At 37.5% G+C, this 17472-nt stretch overlaps 5 protein-coding genes across 5 annotated transcripts in view; 4 read left to right on the top strand and 1 right to left on the bottom strand.

The window, feature by feature from the left end:
- LOC108632053 (carboxypeptidase B) overlaps positions 1–676 on the top strand; it is a 5237-nt gene extending 4561 nt beyond the window's left edge. Inside the window, exon 9 of the mRNA XM_018036350.2 lies at positions 122–676. Coding sequence (XP_017891839.1) covers positions 122–297 — 176 coding nt within the window. The 3' untranslated portion in view covers positions 298–676. The remainder of the gene's footprint in view (positions 1–121) is intronic.
- Positions 677–1251: 575 nt separating this feature from the next.
- On the top strand, positions 1252–2718 carry LOC108632032 (trypsin-1). The gene is made up of 4 exons (XM_018036328.1): positions 1252–1294; positions 1535–1829; positions 2079–2394; positions 2560–2718. The coding sequence occupies exons 1-4, from the start codon at positions 1252–1254 to the stop codon at positions 2716–2718; spliced, it is 813 nt and encodes a 270-aa protein (XP_017891817.1).
- A 1044-nt stretch (positions 2719–3762) lies between these two features.
- LOC108632033 (transmembrane protease serine 9) lies at positions 3763–9229 on the top strand. The gene is made up of 8 exons (XM_018036329.1): positions 3763–3814; positions 4093–4384; positions 4468–4774; positions 4852–5004; positions 7930–7981; positions 8213–8528; positions 8636–8951; positions 9059–9229. Exons 1-8 carry the CDS (start codon positions 3763–3765, stop codon positions 9227–9229), a joined length of 1659 nt encoding a protein of 552 aa, XP_017891818.1.
- A 153-nt stretch (positions 9230–9382) lies between these two features.
- LOC108632034 (carboxypeptidase B) lies at positions 9383–13831 on the bottom strand. Its single transcript, XM_026819411.1, has 6 exons — positions 13807–13831; positions 12284–12535; positions 11911–12105; positions 10449–10582; positions 9876–10280; positions 9383–9745 (listed from the first exon to the last, which is right to left on the bottom strand). Exons 1-6 carry the CDS (start codon positions 13829–13831, stop codon positions 9383–9385), a joined length of 1374 nt encoding a protein of 457 aa, XP_026675212.1.
- Positions 13832–15136: 1305 nt separating this feature from the next.
- Positions 15137–17393, top strand: LOC108632054 (peptidyl-prolyl cis-trans isomerase A2). The gene is made up of 5 exons (XM_018036351.2): positions 15137–15271; positions 15982–16186; positions 16294–16496; positions 16558–16700; positions 17004–17393. The coding sequence occupies exons 1-5, from the start codon at positions 15170–15172 to the stop codon at positions 17107–17109; spliced, it is 759 nt and encodes a 252-aa protein (XP_017891840.1). The 5' UTR covers positions 15137–15169; the 3' UTR covers positions 17110–17393.
- The last annotated feature ends 79 nt before the right edge of the window (positions 17394–17472 follow it).

Below are 17472 nucleotides of genomic sequence, written 5' to 3' on the forward strand. Positions count from 1 at the left end.
ATTCAACAGTGGAAATAAGAATGCTTTGATATTCATAATTTATTAAAAGCACAGAACGCATTGAGCTTTGTATATAAACTTATGTAATTTTCAAATGGGATTTAAAATACTTGAATTACAGGCGCTTCAGATGATTGGGCAAAAGGCGTAGCTGGAATAAAGTACGTTTACACTGTGGAACTTCGTGATCGTGGCACTTACGGCTTTTTACTTCCGGCGTCGCAGATCGTACCCACCGCTCGTGAAATTTGGGCCGGAATAAGAACGATCGCGCGTCTAGTCACTGGCAGCACGTGAAATCGATAAATGAAACATTGATCACAAAAATTCCAAGCACTGCTACTTACCGATCTGCTTCTCCCATCGATAGTGATAAGAAACGTGACTGGAATATCGGTCGAAGAATCTGGCAGACAGCGATAATTTGTGCACCATGTATTGATAAACTTGACACAGAGATTGATCAAAATCGGAGATTGCGCATGTTTAATTATGTTTTATTACCAAATTTTCTGGTAGTAAAGTTCAACAAGAATTACTTATCTTTAAATTCTGTATTGTAACAGATGCGTCGTTATAATAGTAGAATTGAGCAAACATTATTGCTATTCAGCATAAACTTTCGTTTGTACTCTCTAGAATGATGTGTAAATATTGTAAAGTATTAACAGAATTATAAAGAATATGTATATGTAAATGAAATTAACATAGAATGTGTGTATAATGTATTTAATTAAAAAAAAGTTTTAATATATGTAGATGTAATGTAAGTACTGACTAAATAAATAAATTAACGTGTTAAGAAAAGAAGCAGTTCCGTGATTTAGTAAGCGAAGTATACCCAACTTATTGTTTTTTGACCGAAAATAACTAAAAGTAGTACACATCGCCGTTAGTTTTGATACATCTTGTATTGAGGATTCCCAACGTGAAAATTTTCTCCTCTCAAAGAAGATACGAGTAAGAGTTATCGGATATAACGATGAGGTATCTGCGCAATCAATACGATATGATTATTTTGACTGTGGTAACATCGTATTATTAGAAAATCGTGGTCTCGATATTGCAAGATAAACCATGAAAATTGAAGAGTATCTTCTTTAATATAAACATCTTTAACAGAAGAATATCATCAAGTGATCTTGTTATCGATTACAATTGAAAATTATCGTCAGTTATCGAGATGCAACACGTATATAAATCGTAATTTCGACTCAAATCACAGAGTTGTGCTGAGACAATCGTACAACAATGTTCACCAAGTGTATTCTAGCCTCTGTCCTCGTCCTCCAGGGTAAGTGAATCATGCTCTATTTACCAACTTCAAAATTGTATCAAAGAGTAATGTTTTATTAAATATACCATTCGATGATCTTTCATTATTAAACACACTGGTCTATATTAATATATGTACATTAATTGTAAGAAGTTTTAAATAATAGATATTACATTTAAATAATTCTAATCCATGAAATTTTAAATCAATCTTTAATAGATATGAATATTGATATGATTTATTGAATTTATTTTATAGTTTGCTGGGCAGTGCCCTACAACCTGACACCACGCATCACGGACGGAGTAGATGCCGCACGTGGCGAATTTCCGTACCAGGTTTCTATTCAATGGGGAATCCCACCCATAACGCAATACAGCCACTCCTGCGGTGGTTCCATCCTGAATGAGCATTGGATCTTAACCGCGGGCCACTGTGTCATGAAAGTTGGCAAATCTAGAGTCGTTGCTGGAAAATACTTATTGAACAAATCCGAATCGCAAGAACAACTGGTTGAGGTCGACAAGAGTATTGTCCACAGTGGCTACAAGGGGTAATGAATCCTTCTGATTGCATACATTTTTTAATTCTGAAGTCAAAGAAGAGACGAAGGAAGTAATAACAGTATTTCAAAAGAATGCCATAGTTTGGAATTCGATAGTAATGTCGTTCCAATTTGTCCTACTTCTAAAACCAAATGGATAAGATAAAAGACATTCTCGACATGATTGATGCTACTTTAATGCAAATAAACTACTATATCACTTTACTCACTAACATGATTTTATCTGTGATCTCGTAGTGGTGTAGCGCAACATGACATCGCTCTGTTGCATTTGAAGACTCCTCTGAAATTGAACAATTTGGTAAAGCCTATTAAGCTGCCCACGCAAGGACAGAAACAAACCGGTGAAGCTATTCTCTCCGGATGGGGATCAACTTCTAAGGGAGTGTTACCTTCCCTGCCAAATACTCTCCAAAAGGCTGTCGTTCCTATTGAGGACAACGCTCAGTGCTTGGAGGAACTTAAGAGCGCAAGTTCCATTGGTCAACAACCGGAAATCTTCGACACGCAAGTCTGCAGTGGATCCGCTGGAAAGGAAATATCCGCCTGCTCCGTAAGTGATTAAACTCATTTGTAATTATTACGTGAATTGGAATAATTTATTCGTGTATACTCAGCAGTCTTGTTTCGAAAATGAGACCGAGTATCTTCAAATTGAACGATAGAATATTTTATGCTTTCACAGAGCAGGGGATTGATAGATTTATTTTATTTACAGGGTGACTCTGGTGGCCCACTTGCCCAAGGATCTGGAGACAACGCCGTCCAAGTCGGTATCGTCTCCTGGGGCATGATGCCATGCGGAGTTAGCAAGATGCCATCCGTGTACACCCGCGTCGCCTCCTACGTTGACTGGATTCATGAACACATGAAATAATTTCTAAATTCACTTTTGATCTTCTCTCGTTTTGTATTTTTTTTCGAGTATTCAATTTAACCAATGACTACCAGCTTGCTTTGAAGAATAACAAAAAATGACGAATAATGTATACAACTTTTCGAAATAAAGGAAGTAATTAAATTGATAAAACGCAGCGATGTTGTTATTTTTAACATAGCTTTGTTTGTATTGTACGAATATAATTACATATGGATTGATAAAAAGGATCGATAAGCGGATATCCAGACGATGAAAATTGTTTGCTAATTGATAAAATGCAGTTATCGATATCGAAATCTAATGATCACAATCATATCAATCTCGCTAATTTAATGCGTGCTAAACGGTCGTTAAAGCGGGATATTAGCACGAAGAATAAAAATGATTACTCTTAATGATTCAATTTTATACCATAAATGTTTGATTTTGCATGAAAATCTGCAGACGCATAATTAGAAAACATTTTATGTTAGACATTCTATTATTAGACGTATTAACATAAAGTGGACCGAAAATAGAGTTTTTTTGCCCTTTGGCCGGGAAATTTAGGCTCTATGGTCGAAAAATAGAGTTTTCTCGTCAAATACCATTGTTGGTCCACTTATATAAATATATAATATACATACAAGTATTATATACATATACATAATACACTTAAGTAGAGGACTCGACAAACTATATTCTCATTCAGAATGTATGAAAATAATCGATAGCAATAATTATAAGTAATGATAATAAACTAATTACATTGAGGGTCGCTATCTCACAATCTGATAGAAAAGTAGCACTGTCTTATAGCATGGGATTTACCGATTTTCCTATCAAAAAGTATCTCTACCGTGTGCAAAATTGATAAGATGTAATGGTCATCATCAATCAAAGTGAAACGAGAATTAAATCTCTAACAGAAAATTATATTTGGACTCATATCTTCAAGTGCTACGTGGATTAAGACGTCTTTCCGATAAGATGCTATGACTGATATCCAATTAACCGAAGTATAAAAGCTTTGGTCAAACCAATAATCATCATACCATCGAAATGTCTTCCAAGTTCATCATCCTCTCCGCTCTTCTTGCAGTGGCCGCCGCCAGTAAGTCAACCTTCAATTACTACCGAACAATAATAATTGTATTTTACCTTATTCTTAGAATTTTTATTCAGTTCTCTAGTAGTTGCAATCACCAGCATGCTGATTTATGTTTAATTCATCAAGAACGATCACATTATTAATTTTCAAATTTTATATCTAACGAAAAACTACGTAGTGTTCTTTTCGCATTTAATGAAATACACGTTTGTCCTAAGTGTTAAATTCATTCATTATTAATAAATGTTGATTGCTTTTATTTACAGCAAAGCCTTACCAAGGCTACGTTCTGCCATTGCTAGACACCCGCATAGTTGGTGGAAGCGAAGCTACACCAGGACAATACCCATGGCAAGTCTCTTTGCAATGGGGAGTGTTCAATAGTCTCTCTCATTTTTGCGGTGGCTCCATCATTAACAGCCAATGGATACTCACTGCCGGACATTGTGCTGAAGCAGTCCCAAACTACGGTACATTTGTCGTTAAGGCTGGTAAACATGACCTGAAGAAGGTGGAGGGTAATGAACAATCCGTAAAGGTTGTGAAATCGATTGTCCACGAAAGCTACCCTGGGTAACATTGCTATTCTACTAATCAAATGTTAGGCGCTTTGATCGAATCTTCGTTTAATATCTTTGTAACTTGTGGTATTTTAGAGGAGTGGCTCCGTACGACATCGCTTTATTGAAGCTGGCATCACCTCTGAAACTCAACAGTGCAGTTAAGGCGATCAATCTGCCGAAGGCAAATAGCGAGCCATCCGGAAATGCTATTCTAACTGGTTGGGGTTCTATATCGAAAACCAACAGCCCGGTTATGCCCGACAAACTCCAAAAAGCTGAACTGCCTATCGTCGGACTGAGTGATTGCAAGCAGGCCATTGAGAAACTTACTGGCCCATCTCCGTTAGAGAACACCAACGTTTGTACCGGACCACTCACTGGTGGTTACTCGGCTTGCAACGTAAGAACTATTTTTCAAAATCCATTCATATCTTCGATTGAATAAAATTACTCTATTAATTTCAATCGCAACTTTAGGGCGATTCCGGCGGTCCATTGATCCTCAACAATAATGGATCCCCGGAGGTCATTGGTATTGTTTCCTGGGGAATCGTACCATGTGGAACTAAGGGTGCTCCATCAGTATACACCAAGACGTCTGCTTTCGTCGACTGGATTCAAAAAACTATTGCCAAGAACTAAAACGATTTATTTTGTAACATACAATTTAAGTTTTTATAAAAATCGAAAGATAGCTTTTTGTCATAACCAAAGATGTAAATTATATGTACCCATAATAAATATTAAATAAATATCACATCTGTTCTCTTATTCTTTTGTTGTTTTAATTAAAGTTTTCATATGTATACGAATGTCCACGACTCATATAAAAATTTGTATGTTTCTAGAACAGATCATACTAGTTTTAAACAAGCTGTCAGCAAGAGAATCTAATCTCTCCCTCTCGGAATACATTTCCGCAATTACTCTCACTTTCTTATGACTTGACGTGCAGCCTTAATTCTCTGAACGGATTAAACAGAGTGACAAAGTTTTATGATAACGCGGGAGATTCTTTAGCCTTCTAAGATTTGATTATTATTGATTTCCTTTTATTACGTTTTAATCTACTTTCTTTCTCAGATTAACAACTCTGTACTTAAAATAGATTCACACAGCTTTCCGCTTAATCTTATCTGAACATTTACTTTCATTGATAAAAATGAGTTTGAACACGGCTACGGAGAATCGCATTAATACAAAAACAAGAATTGTTGGTATTAAACAAATTGTGTAATGTGATTAGTCACACACCTAATTCATTGGATTTTGGATCCAAGTACATATCATGTACCACTAAGGGCAATACATACTTGTCTATGTTTGTATGGGGGCAAAATCCAAGGAGTTAGATGTATGTAATTAATCTTTGTAGAGAATCGGCATTCTGATGTTTCGATGTTTATAAGGTCTGGAAGAATTACAGTCTATTGAATAGCTCATAATCAATGATCAATGCAATCGCCCAGCAAGCGCAAGTCCCGGGCTCGATTTCCAGTACAAAAGAAGCGACCAGCCTTCTGCTGTTCCTTCATTTGTGTTTCATCATAATTTAAAGAATTCACTGTTACAATTAATAGTTACTTATCACATCTTATCAAGGACATATTCATTGTTCACTGGTGTGGAAACTTCCGAGTGTAAGTCGCGTCCGATAAGAGTTACTACCCAAGTTTTGTCAGCATTGCAGGTAACTTCATCATGTAATAGAATGCGCGCGGATACAATATTTTCTGACTCTGATATTACGACCGAAGGCCTCAACAGTGATAAGTCTCTTACGAAACATATCTAATTCATAAATTCGAGTTAAATGTAAATTAAATAAAGCTACTTTTGTTAATTAACATATACTGAATGAAGTCCACGATATTGAATTTCTTACAATCCATTAATCGTTCTTGGAAGCAAATAACATATCACCTGTTTAAAGACTTCGTAAAAACATATAAAACTGTTTCGATAAGAGAAATTGTTATCGCTGATGGCAGTATATAAACTGTAAATCTATAGAAATCAATCACTTTACGAAAATGTTCTTCAAATCCATCGTTCTCATTGCGCTCCTCGCAACGGTTACCGCAAGTACGTTAATTTGCATTGATATTATTTTGTCTCATCATCCACAATTATTAATTAAACCGTTGGAATCACTTAAAATGAGGAGACTTCATATTCTTACGGTAACAATTTTAAATAATTCGTTTGGTTTGTTTTGCAGATCTTTTTAAACCGCATCGAGGCTACGTTCTACCACTGTTCGACAACCGCGTTGATACAGCGGTAGAGGCAAGAGATGGAGAATTTCCGTGGCATGTTTCCTTACAGTGGGGATGGCTTTCTGGCTACTCTCACTTCTGCAGCGGCGCTATTGTGAATAGCCGGTGGATTGTTACCGCCGGGCAATGTGGTCTATCGGTACCGAGTTATGGTGACCTTCTCGTTAAAGCTGGGAAATTTAATTTAAAAATGACGGAGGCGCACGAGCAAGCCGTCCATGTCGATAAAATTATTGTATATCCTTCTTACAACGGGTAATTAGTAATCAAACCTTTTTATTTGACCAGCAATTGACAATTTATATAAAATATGTTCTTAACAATGTCTAGCGATATCAGCTCCAATGATATCGCGTTGATAAAGCTGGAACGTCCTCTGGTACTCAATTCCTGGGTCAAGGCAATTAATTTAACAAACACAACAGCCACGTTAACCGGAAACGCCACGCTATCTGGTTGGGGGTCAACATCTAGAACCAGTACTCCAATTATACCCAATAGACTGCAGAAGGCTGTACTGCCGATCATGTTTTACACTGATTGCAAGAAGGCTGTAGAAAACCTTACTGGTCCTAATCCTGTGGACTCACTTAACATCTGCACTGGAACGCATGATAATGGTTTTCCAGCGTATATTGTGAGGAATCAATCATTTTCATATTTATAAAACATTTTAGGTCCTAAAGAGAGTCATTTCATTAGTTTTGATTGTAATCTCAGGGTGACACTGGCAGCCCATTGGTTATCACTAATTCCACGACAAACCTGCCACAGCTTGCTGGAATCGTTACTTGGGGAATCTTACCAACCGGAACTTCAGAAGCACCGTTGATATATACTGCTATTAAGCCCTACGTCGCTTGGATAAATAATATTATCGCTACTAATTAGGATACATATTTATAAGAAGTGAATTATACGAGTGTATCAATGTATTTAAGAATATTTTAATAAAAAGATCAAATCAATGCATTAATGTTATATCATTCTGTTTAATGATATACAAATAAAACTGTGAATTACGGCGTAACGTGTTCATGGCAAGTTGAAAATAAATCTGCACCTTGAGCGTAGTTTACCATAAAAAGTAGAACGTTCGCACAAAACCGGAAACTAGCTCCTGACCGTGCAAGTAGGAAGAAAGATCCGGTTCTTCTTTAGAATGATTTTCCGCGATTGACTGCTCTCACTTTCGTTGCCATTCCAACAGATTTCTCGGACGGATCAAGCAGCGCGAAATTTGTACGAAATGTCGAGCGTTTGTTGCGTTCTTCAGAAATTGTTGGTAGTTTTAAGTGTCGGTTTCGTATTGTGTGTTGAAGAGAATGGTAAGAAACGATCGTTTTTGTTCAATTACATGTTATCAATTTATTCAGAGATGAGAATCGAGTTCACTCCACGAGGACAAGTGAATTTTAATGTACAGGTTCCATTTTTGAATTCTGTTCAGAAGGTATAAAGTATCACGGATTTTATTTGCAATTTATTCACATGTACATATAAGCTAATATATTATATAATATATGTATATATATTTTAATGCGTTCTTCCGTCAATAGGAATGGTTTCCAATTTGGCGATGCTGGCACAAAGACCAACGAGGATTGTCGGTGGGAAGGATGCAGAAAAAGGGTTGCACCCTTGGCAAGTTTCGATACATTGGGGACATCCGGAACGAAAAATTCGACCGAGACACGTTTGTGGGGGCAGCTTACTGACAGCTGGCTGGATACTGACGGCTGGCCATTGCAAAACTTTGCCACCACCGAACGGAGAATTTACAATATTTGCTGGAAAATACACGTTGGGAATCGTTGAAGATACCGAACAAAAAAGACTGGTAACCAAATCGTTTGTTCATCCACGATATGATGGGTGAGTTTCTTGATATGCAGCGTAATTTATTTAAGGTCTTACTATTTTATTTTTTTAAATATTCCAATAGTTATTACTGTTAACATTTATATTTTATATTGCTTTAGGAGTATAGGACCATACGATATTGCATTGATGCAAGTAGAAGAACCATTCGAATTAAATCCATTTGTTTCAACTGTTTCATTGCCTTACCTTAACTCGATTCCTACGGGTGAAGCTATGCTCACTGGTTGGGGCAGCATCGGAAGGACTCGGGAACCAGAAATTCCCGAAAACCTTCAAGCCGCCATTTTACCAATCATTGATTACGATTTGTGCAAAACGACGTTGGACAAAACATTAAAACCTAAAGAAAAGAATCCTCTCCATTCCACAAATATTTGCACGGGACCCTTGGATGGTAGTTTATCAGCTTGCAAGGTACTCAACAATTAGTTTCTAACTACGTTTCTAACTTATGTAATTTGGATACTAACGCAGTTTTCAAGGGTTCAATTCTAATTTTTAAATATATATTTGTCCTACAGGGCGATTCGGGAGGACCTCTAGTCTTGAGAAACCAATTTGAGGAAGCAGAAATCGTAGGGATCGTTTCATGGGGAATATTCCCATGCGGCGGGAAGAACGCACCATCGGTTTACACCAGAGTATCCGCCTTCCTCACGTGGGTTAAGATAATCGTATTAAACTATTCATAAATAATTAAACTAAGAAATTGTTTGTTTGTTTTATTCAATAAATATTGTTCGTCGTCACACGTCTTATCCTCTAATAATTACACTACACATATGCACCATACATACAATGACGAATAGTAATTTATACAATTGTACTAATTGTAAGATTTAAGATTACAAAGACTTGCAAGCTTCTGTGACAACCATCACTGCAGCCAATGCTTCCTTCGCCGTCGGAATTATGTAACGCGACGGTAAAACGAATCCGAATTTTCCAGTGTCTCTCAGCTCGATCGTGTATGCATACTTGAGTTTCAAAATTGCCTTAGCCCAATCGTCTGAGCCACCAGCCGCTGCGTAAAGGGTGGTAGCGCTGTTTCCGACTGTATAAGAGCTACTGGCGCTGTCCGCTTTCCTCATCGATACAGCTACTTCTCTGCCAACGCTTTCAAGATCTGCGTAATCGGGAGGAACGCGTTTATCATAACCCCATGGATAGAGGATGTACTGTCCATAACTGTGAAATGTTAGATATGCCTAGAAAAAATTAATCATAATTGATACTTCATAATAAAATTTAATAGGATCATAATTTTAAAAGCCATAAAAGATATTTCATATTAATTTAATTTATTCATAAAGTATAGTTTAAATCTATTAGACTTACTTTGAAATTGGCAGCGCTAGCTTCAAAGAAATTTCGAATAGCATTGGTCTCCGGCTCTGAGAACGGTCCGGAGCCAGCATAAATTTCACGGCAAGGATCTTTGCTGGTGCCCATGCCGCCCCATCGATAGCCGAAGTTTCTATTAAGGTCAACGCCAGTGCACATACTACCCACAGCCCGTTTCCTGTTCTTTCTCCATAAACGATCTCTCGTGAACGTGTATTCGTATCCGTCAGGGTTTGCCACTGGTAGAATGTAATAGTCAGCATCGAGGCTCTCGCTGTTTTCGACTAAATGGTTGATAATATAAGTGACCGTCGCTGGTGATATCCACTCTCGAGCATGGATGCCTCCATCGATCCATAGTGCTGGTGCATTTTGTTTCCCATTGCTGATTCTTATAACCTATGGCAATATTTCATTATTTTTAATAAAATCTAGTGTTATCAAAGGAAATTTATTATTATAATCAAAACACTACACAGATGGCAAGTGCTTGTACATATTTAAGTCGAATATTGGCAAATAAATTAAGATTGTTGATATAAAATACACTGCTTTTATTTTATGTACCTTAAGCGGTCTCCCTTCGACAGAATTACCGATGCTGACAACAGAACAAACGTCGGGGAAAGTCTGAGCAAGATAATCGAGATACCCATGAATGTCTTCGAGTCGATGATAAGTGGTCCATTCCATTCTATGTCCTGCCAATCAGTCACCTTCAAGATTATTCACAGGTTGCACGTTCGGTGTTCTTAAATGATACGTGAGAACATTCCGCTCCGTAGATTCAGAGACGATTAATCAATTATTGATATTTATATTATACGAACGCATTCAGAATGAAATTAAAAAGAAAATGGTTCTGAATCGACGAAGCGGATTATGCGCGCGAGAAGCTCACCCCTGAAGCGCCAAGGGCCACCCACACCATGAACGCTAGCTACAGGATAACGAAGAGGACGAGGACGAGAATATCTACTTGGCGCCTTGATCGCGACTCCCTGCCACCAAGCGTAACGAGCTAGAAAATTACTCAAAAGCTTAGCGTCGTAATTCTGTCTGTTAGTCGATGTAACTGATTATGATATTGTTAATTAATATTGGCGGTCTGGAGGGAGAAATATTTTCTTGTTTCTTGAGAGCGCTCTGATAATTCGACGCCTGGTCTCGTATCCTTACGAATTCTATATTACATTTTATTATTACAGAGTTCTCATTGACTTTGAGGGTTCTTATTGATAGGTGTTGTTAAGAAAAATTCTTCTAACAATGATAGTAAAGTTTCCGAAACCAGTTGAATTCTTTTATTCACGACTCCGCGCACATCTCAAACAGCTTTCGAATCGGGCCGATTGCCAACAGGCATCTCAACGATTAACTGGAAACGAGTAACGGGGCCGCGATTAAACCGACAACTTTGTTCGCGGAAACGTCTATGTACACGTGCTCTACAGGTGTACACACACGCATAGACCCCAGCGTGGATATATAACTGTTAATGTTAATCAGTGTTGTCGTTAAATCAGAACTGGGTTAACGGGTTAAATCACGAGGCCAATAACCTGGTGTCTTTCAACCGAAAAACAGCTAACACTCTTTAGAGAATACTTCTGAATTTTCTAATATTAATGAACGATCATGATCAATGAACGATAGAATAACTATCAACGTTTAAAATAGGAGTGTTTAAAAATGATTTGTTCTAATTTGAACTTCGCTTATCGAAATCACTTTCGACATCTGAGTATGGGTGGCAATTGATTCTCAGCTTTCTTCGCTACGTGACTCGACTACACGATAATGTTCGAACAAGTTGTCGTCACCATTTGTGTCAGTGGAACGGGTTAAGTGACAAGCGAAACATCGTTTCACTGTCAAACGCAAACGCTTCAAGCGAAATCGATCATCAAAGAATCGTAATCGCAACTTTGCGTACTGCGAATGGAGAAGTATCAAACGAACGAAAGCATGAAATATACGTTAAAGAAAGTTGTAATCATCAATGACGGTAAATACGAGATTGGCAAACCTTTGCGGCCTTCCAATTCCTCCATTTCTTCAACGGAGAGCAACGGATTCTCTTCATCTATCGCTTTTTGTAGATTATCGATCACTACTTGATACCGTAGGTCCTTCTGTTTCAAATAACGAGAAACTCTTGGAATCTCTTCCGAGCGAACCATCACGTCCACTGTTGATTCATTACCAACCCATAGCGAAAGTACTGTATATGAACAATAAAAAAAACACGATGGACACTTATTACATGTTTAATGCTTATAAAAGTAACTAATATATTCGGATTATAAGTCTTGTAAAAACTCTCTTCATCTTCAACAAAATATATTCTCTAATCAGAAATGAGAATTAAATTTTTTTATATAAACAGACTATTTACGAACATCCAGCTTCTTGAAAATCCATGGTCACATTCGATACCAAATCCTTTTGTCCCTCTACCAAAGCCTGGACTCTCCAGACTTGCGCCCCGTCGTAGCTTATTTTCGCATCCCTCACATTGACCGCTCTTTGAATAGTCTTCGAGTTCTCCGCGACAGGCTCGTCAACGATCTCGATCCAGTCCGGTATTACGAATTCTCGTTTCTCTCGACCGATCACCGACGCTTCCGCGAGGAGTACGACGGCAAAAAGAACTGCGAATGCGAACGAACACGCACCGTGACGAGATCCACAACTCGTCTCCATCGTCAATGACTATCAACGGATTCACGATGGTCCGGCTTTTATAATATTCGAGCCGGTCGACGATCGGGAGTAACGGGACTTAACGAGCGCGCCTCGAAACGCCTCGATCGCGAGTCGAGTTGTTTGAACTGCCAGGTTTCAAGAATCTTTGACCTCGCGAAAGATTCGCTCAACAGTCATCGTCGAATGACTGAGATTTGGGTTAAAATTGACTCATAAAAGTATATCTTTATTTGTACGTGATCTACATTTGGGTAGGGTTATTAACCCCATAACGAATGAAGACACTTTTGCTGTGATGCGATATATGAAAGATCTTTTAATAACTTCTACAATGTATCGATTATTAATTATGTGATAGTACATACGAATTCTATATTACATTTTATTATTACAGAGTTCTCATTGACTTTGAGGGTTCTTATTGATAGGTGTTGTTAAGAAAAATTCTTCTAACAATGATAGTAAAGTTTCCGAAACCAGTTGAATTCTTTTATCTCACGACTCCGCGCGCATCTCAAACAGCTTTCGAATCGGGCCGATTGCCAACAGGCATCTCAACGATTAACTGGAAACGAGTAACGGGGCCGCGATTAAACCGACAACTTTGTTCGCGGAAACGTCTATGTACACGTGCTCTACAGGTGTACACACACGCATAGACCCCAGCGTGGATATATAACTGTTAATGTTAATCAGTGTTGTCGTTAAATCAGAACTGGGTTAACGGGTTAAATCACGAGGCCAATAACCTGGTGTCTTTCAACCGAAAAACAGCTAACACTCTTTAGAGAATACTTCTGAATTTTCTAATATTAATGAACGATCATGATCAATGAACGATAGAATAACTATCAACGTTTAAAATAGGAGTGTTTAAAAATGATTTGTTCTAATTTGAACTTCGCTTATCGAAATCACTTTCGACATCTGAGTATGGGTGGCAATTGATTCTCAGCTTTCTTCGCTACGTGACTCGACTACACGATAATGTTCGAACAAGTTGTCGTCACCATTTGTGTCAGTGGAACGGGTTAAGTGACAAGCGAAACATCGTTTCACTGTCAAACGCAAACGCTTCAAGCGAAATCGATCATCAAAGAATCGTAATCGCAACTTTGCGTACTGCGAATGGAGAAGTATCAAACGAACGAAAGCATGAAATATACGTTAAAGAAAGTTGTAATCATCAATGACGGTAAATACGAGATTGGCAAACCTTTGCGGCCTTCCAATTCCTCCATTTCTTCAACGGAGAGCAACGGATTCTCTTCATCTATCGCTTTTTGTAGATTATCGATCACTACTTGATACCGTAGGTCCTTCTGTTTCAAATAACGAGAAACTCTTGGAATCTCTTCCGAGCGAACCATCACGTCCACTGTTGATTCATTACCAACCCATAGCGAAAGTACTGTATATGAACAATAAAAAAAACACGATGGACACTTATTACATGTTTAATGCTTATAAAAGTAACTAATATATTCGGATTATAAGTCTTGTAAAAACTCTCTTCATCTTCAACAAAATATATTCTCTAATCAGAAATGAGAATTAAATTTTTTTATATAAACAGACTATTTACGAACATCCAGCTTCTTGAAAATCCATGGTCACATTCGATACCAAATCCTTTTGTCCCTCTACCAAAGCCTGGACTCTCCAGACTTGCGCCCCGTCGTAGCTTATTTTCGCATCCCTCACATTGACCGCTCTTTGAATAGTCTTCGAGTTCTCCGCGACAGGCTCGTCAACGATCTCGATCCAGTCCGGTATTACGAATTCTCGTTTCTCTCGACCGATCACCGACGCTTCCGCGAGGAGTACGACGGCAAAAAGAACTGCGAATGCGAACGAACACGCACCGTGACGAGATCCACAACTCGTCTCCATCGTCAATGACTATCAACGGATTCACGATGGTCCGGCTTTTATAATATTCGAGCCGGTCGACGATCGGGAGTAACGGGACTTAACGAGCGCGCCTCGAAACGCCTCGATCGCGAGTCGAGTTGTTTGAACTGCCAGGTTTCAAGAATCTTTGACCTCGCGAAAGATTCGCTCAACAGTCATCGTCGAATGACTGAGATTTGGGTTAAAATTGACTCATAAAAGTATATCTTTATTTGTACGTGATCTACATTTGGGTAGGGTTATTAACCCCATAACGAATGAAGACACTTTTGCTGTGATGCGATATATGAAAGATCTTTTAATAACTTCTACAATGTATCGATTATTAATTATGTGATAGTACATAATTAATGTCTAAGCATATTGATAGTTATTATATTCATTATTTAACAATATTTCATATAGTCGGACAACTGATGTTAGATGTATATTTTCGTCACGAACCATTTGAAAATTTCATTATACATTTTACATTAATTACTTGATGAAGGATTAATCAAAACAATTACAGCAAAAAACAGCAAGCTCCGGACAGAATCTCATTATTGAAACAATAATTCTGAACTTTGCTTTGAATCAATGGATATTCCGCGCAAGCGTCTCCGGGCTCGTCCGTTTTCCACGCGGTGCTTCTGATCACATTTAAGCGTCGTGCGAGTTGAACGATGAAACTGTCAGAGAACTCGGAGGATTCTGGACGCAATCGTGAAGCCATGAAGATTCTGTTGACGATAGCTTGCTTGGTCGCAGTGGTCGCAACTTTTGAGGTACCGTTTCGTGCTTTATGTTCGAATTATTGACCGCGGATGCACCTGTGTTTTTCTGTATACCGTTAGCTAAACGACGTCAAAGAAATCGACGGAAAAGTTTCGTGTACAACTTGCTGTTGATGATGAATAAAAAAGGACTGAATTCAAAAATATAAGTGTTATGTCTAACGCGTAAAAGTTTCGACATATCAGAAATTAATAATGAAATATATTGCGCAACGATGTATAATAATAAAATTGTAATCGAAATGCAATTATGGAAAAAATTCGTATTATGATGTGAAGGTAGAAGGTGATAATTGGAATAAAATTTGGGGAATGTATTTCCACACAAATCACGGTTAACGAAAAATAAAATAAAATCGTAGTATAGATCCGACGAGTTTTCTGTACATTTATAGTGACTGCTGCGTAAGGCTTCCATCGTCTACTTAACGCTAATACACACGCTCGATTCTCTATAACTTTCTGCAAGCATGTGAGCGAGCACGATACGCCGCGCGAAATGCAGATAGATGTGAAAGTTGTGAAAATCGAGAATTTTTCAGAATAATTCATTAACCATCATGTTTCTTTCATCTTCGTCATCAGACTGAGAACTAGTATAAACTTAATGTTTAAAATGGATATTATCAAGTCAAACCTACTTCTCCATTCATCGAATAATCAATGTTTCTTATTAATACGCTATAAATATTTTCTTATAGGATGGCGAGCTCACTGTCACTGATCAAGTGTACCTCGACATCATGATCGACGATCATCCCGCGGGAAGAATTGTCATAGGATTATTTAGCGACGTTGCCCCGAAGACCGTAAAGAATTTTATCACCTTAGCGACAACTGGAGTAGCAGGGAAAACGTACAAAGGTACCAGATTTCATCGAGTGATTAAGAAATTTATGGTACAAGGTAATTACATAAATATATTATTTGTCCAAGAATGTAAAGCAGAATGAAAACATTATTCGTCGAGCTTATTTCTAATCGTATACCTGGCCATATCGTAAATTATGTAGGCGGAGATATAGAAAATGGTGATGGGACTGGATCTATCAGTATCTACGGAAAGTATTTTGACGATGAGAATTTTGATATCGGTCACAATGGACCCATGTATGTGAGTATGGCAAACGCTGGACCAAATACGAATGGTTGCCAATTCTTCATTACAACCATCCCCACTCCATGGTTAGATGGAAAGCATACTGTGTTTGGGAAGGTATTAAAAAATGGATCTTGATGTTAAGCCGAAGTGGTAATTTACAATTTTATTTTAACAGGTGATCGAAGGTGAACATGTAGTATTTAAGATTGAACAAGTGAAAACCGATGCCGATGATGTACCAATTAAGCCCGTCATTATCTTTGATAGCGGCTCCATTCCGACCTCCTATCCCTTTAAGGTGGATGACAACATTTACAAGTAAGTTCATTACTTGTCACAAAGTATTAAGCAGTAGAAGTACATAATTCATAATGTATCTAAGCCATGTAGTTTATCAATTTTCTCTTAAAACAAGATACTTGTAGATAAGTAAAATCTTGATAAAATATACTGCTGTTCCAGGTAATTATGTAATTATTCGCAATAAATCCTCACTGCTTTGTAGAACTTTACAAGTTGACTCAGTTTAAAGCCTAGATGATATATGAATGAACTATCTCCATTATATCTATGTAGATCATGGCATTATAGTAAATTATAATATTTTCTTTCACTTTACAGTCTCTGGGCATGGATAAAAGCAACGTCCATACCATTAAGCTTCAGTTTAGGAATTCTTACATTTTTCCACCATATGATGAAAAAATTAGATGTCGCATCAATCTAATATCATTTATAAACTTTAGTGAAGTGTATAATAGAAAGCAATGAATATTTCGCAAACGTTTAAAAATATCGATAGTCAACGAAAATCTTATTTTACAGTTTTAGTATCCAAAATCAATATTAAGAAACGAAAACAAAATATTTTTCTGAGTCTTATATGAAGAGATAATATTACTCGAAGACATCGAGAGAAATGTACTGCATTTACTATGAAAGACGCGTTAAGTACCTAGGATTGATCATTTGGGCAAGGATTTTAAAATAAAAATGCCAAGATTCGTTTTATCCATTTATTTGTTAATCCAAAGTAAATCAGACATTTTCCTTATCGCAATATTTATTAGCGCATACATTAAGTTAATGA

The sequence above is a fragment of the Ceratina calcarata genome, unplaced genomic scaffold, assembly GCF_001652005.2.
Source record: "Ceratina calcarata isolate Rehan_Ccalc_2016 unplaced genomic scaffold, ASM165200v1 scaffold151.2, whole genome shotgun sequence".
Taxonomy (NCBI): domain Eukaryota; kingdom Metazoa; phylum Arthropoda; class Insecta; order Hymenoptera; family Apidae; genus Ceratina; species Ceratina calcarata.

Coding starts and splice junctions, on each gene's coding strand:
- LOC108632032 (XM_018036328.1), top strand. CDS start 1,252: ATGTTCACCAAGTGTATTCTAGCCTCTGTCCTCGTCCTCCAGG. Junction 1,295..1,534: donor CTCTGTCCTCGTCCTCCAGG/GTAAGTGAATCA, acceptor TTTATTTTATAG/TTTGCTGGGCAGTGCCCTAC. Junction 1,830..2,078: donor GTCCACAGTGGCTACAAGGG/GTAATGAATCCT, acceptor GTGATCTCGTAG/TGGTGTAGCGCAACATGACA.
- LOC108632033 (XM_018036329.1), top strand. CDS start 3,763: ATGTCTTCCAAGTTCATCATCCTCTCCGCTCTTCTTGCAGTGGCCGCC. Junction 3,815..4,092: donor TCTTGCAGTGGCCGCCGCCA/GTAAGTCAACCT, acceptor AGCCTTACCAAG/GCTACGTTCTGCCATTGCTA. Junction 4,385..4,467: donor GTCCACGAAAGCTACCCTGG/GTAACATTGCTA, acceptor GTGGTATTTTAG/AGGAGTGGCTCCGTACGACA.
- LOC108632034 (XM_026819411.1), bottom strand. CDS start 13,831: ATGGAGGAATTGGAAGGCCGCAAAG. Junction 12,106..12,283: donor GGATTTTCAAGAAGCTGGAT/GTTCGTAAATAG, acceptor GTTCATATACAG/TACTTTCGCTATGGGTTGGT. Junction 9,746..9,875: donor CTAGCGCTGCCAATTTCAAA/GTAAGTCTAATA, acceptor AATTTTTTCTAG/GCATATCTAACATTTCACAG.
- LOC108632054 (XM_018036351.2), top strand. CDS start 15,170: ATGAAACTGTCAGAGAACTCGGAGGATTCTGGACGCAATCGTGAAGCC. Junction 16,497..16,557: donor AGCATACTGTGTTTGGGAAG/GTATTAAAAAAT, acceptor TTATTTTAACAG/GTGATCGAAGGTGAACATGT. Junction 16,701..17,003: donor GTGGATGACAACATTTACAA/GTAAGTTCATTA, acceptor TTCACTTTACAG/TCTCTGGGCATGGATAAAAG.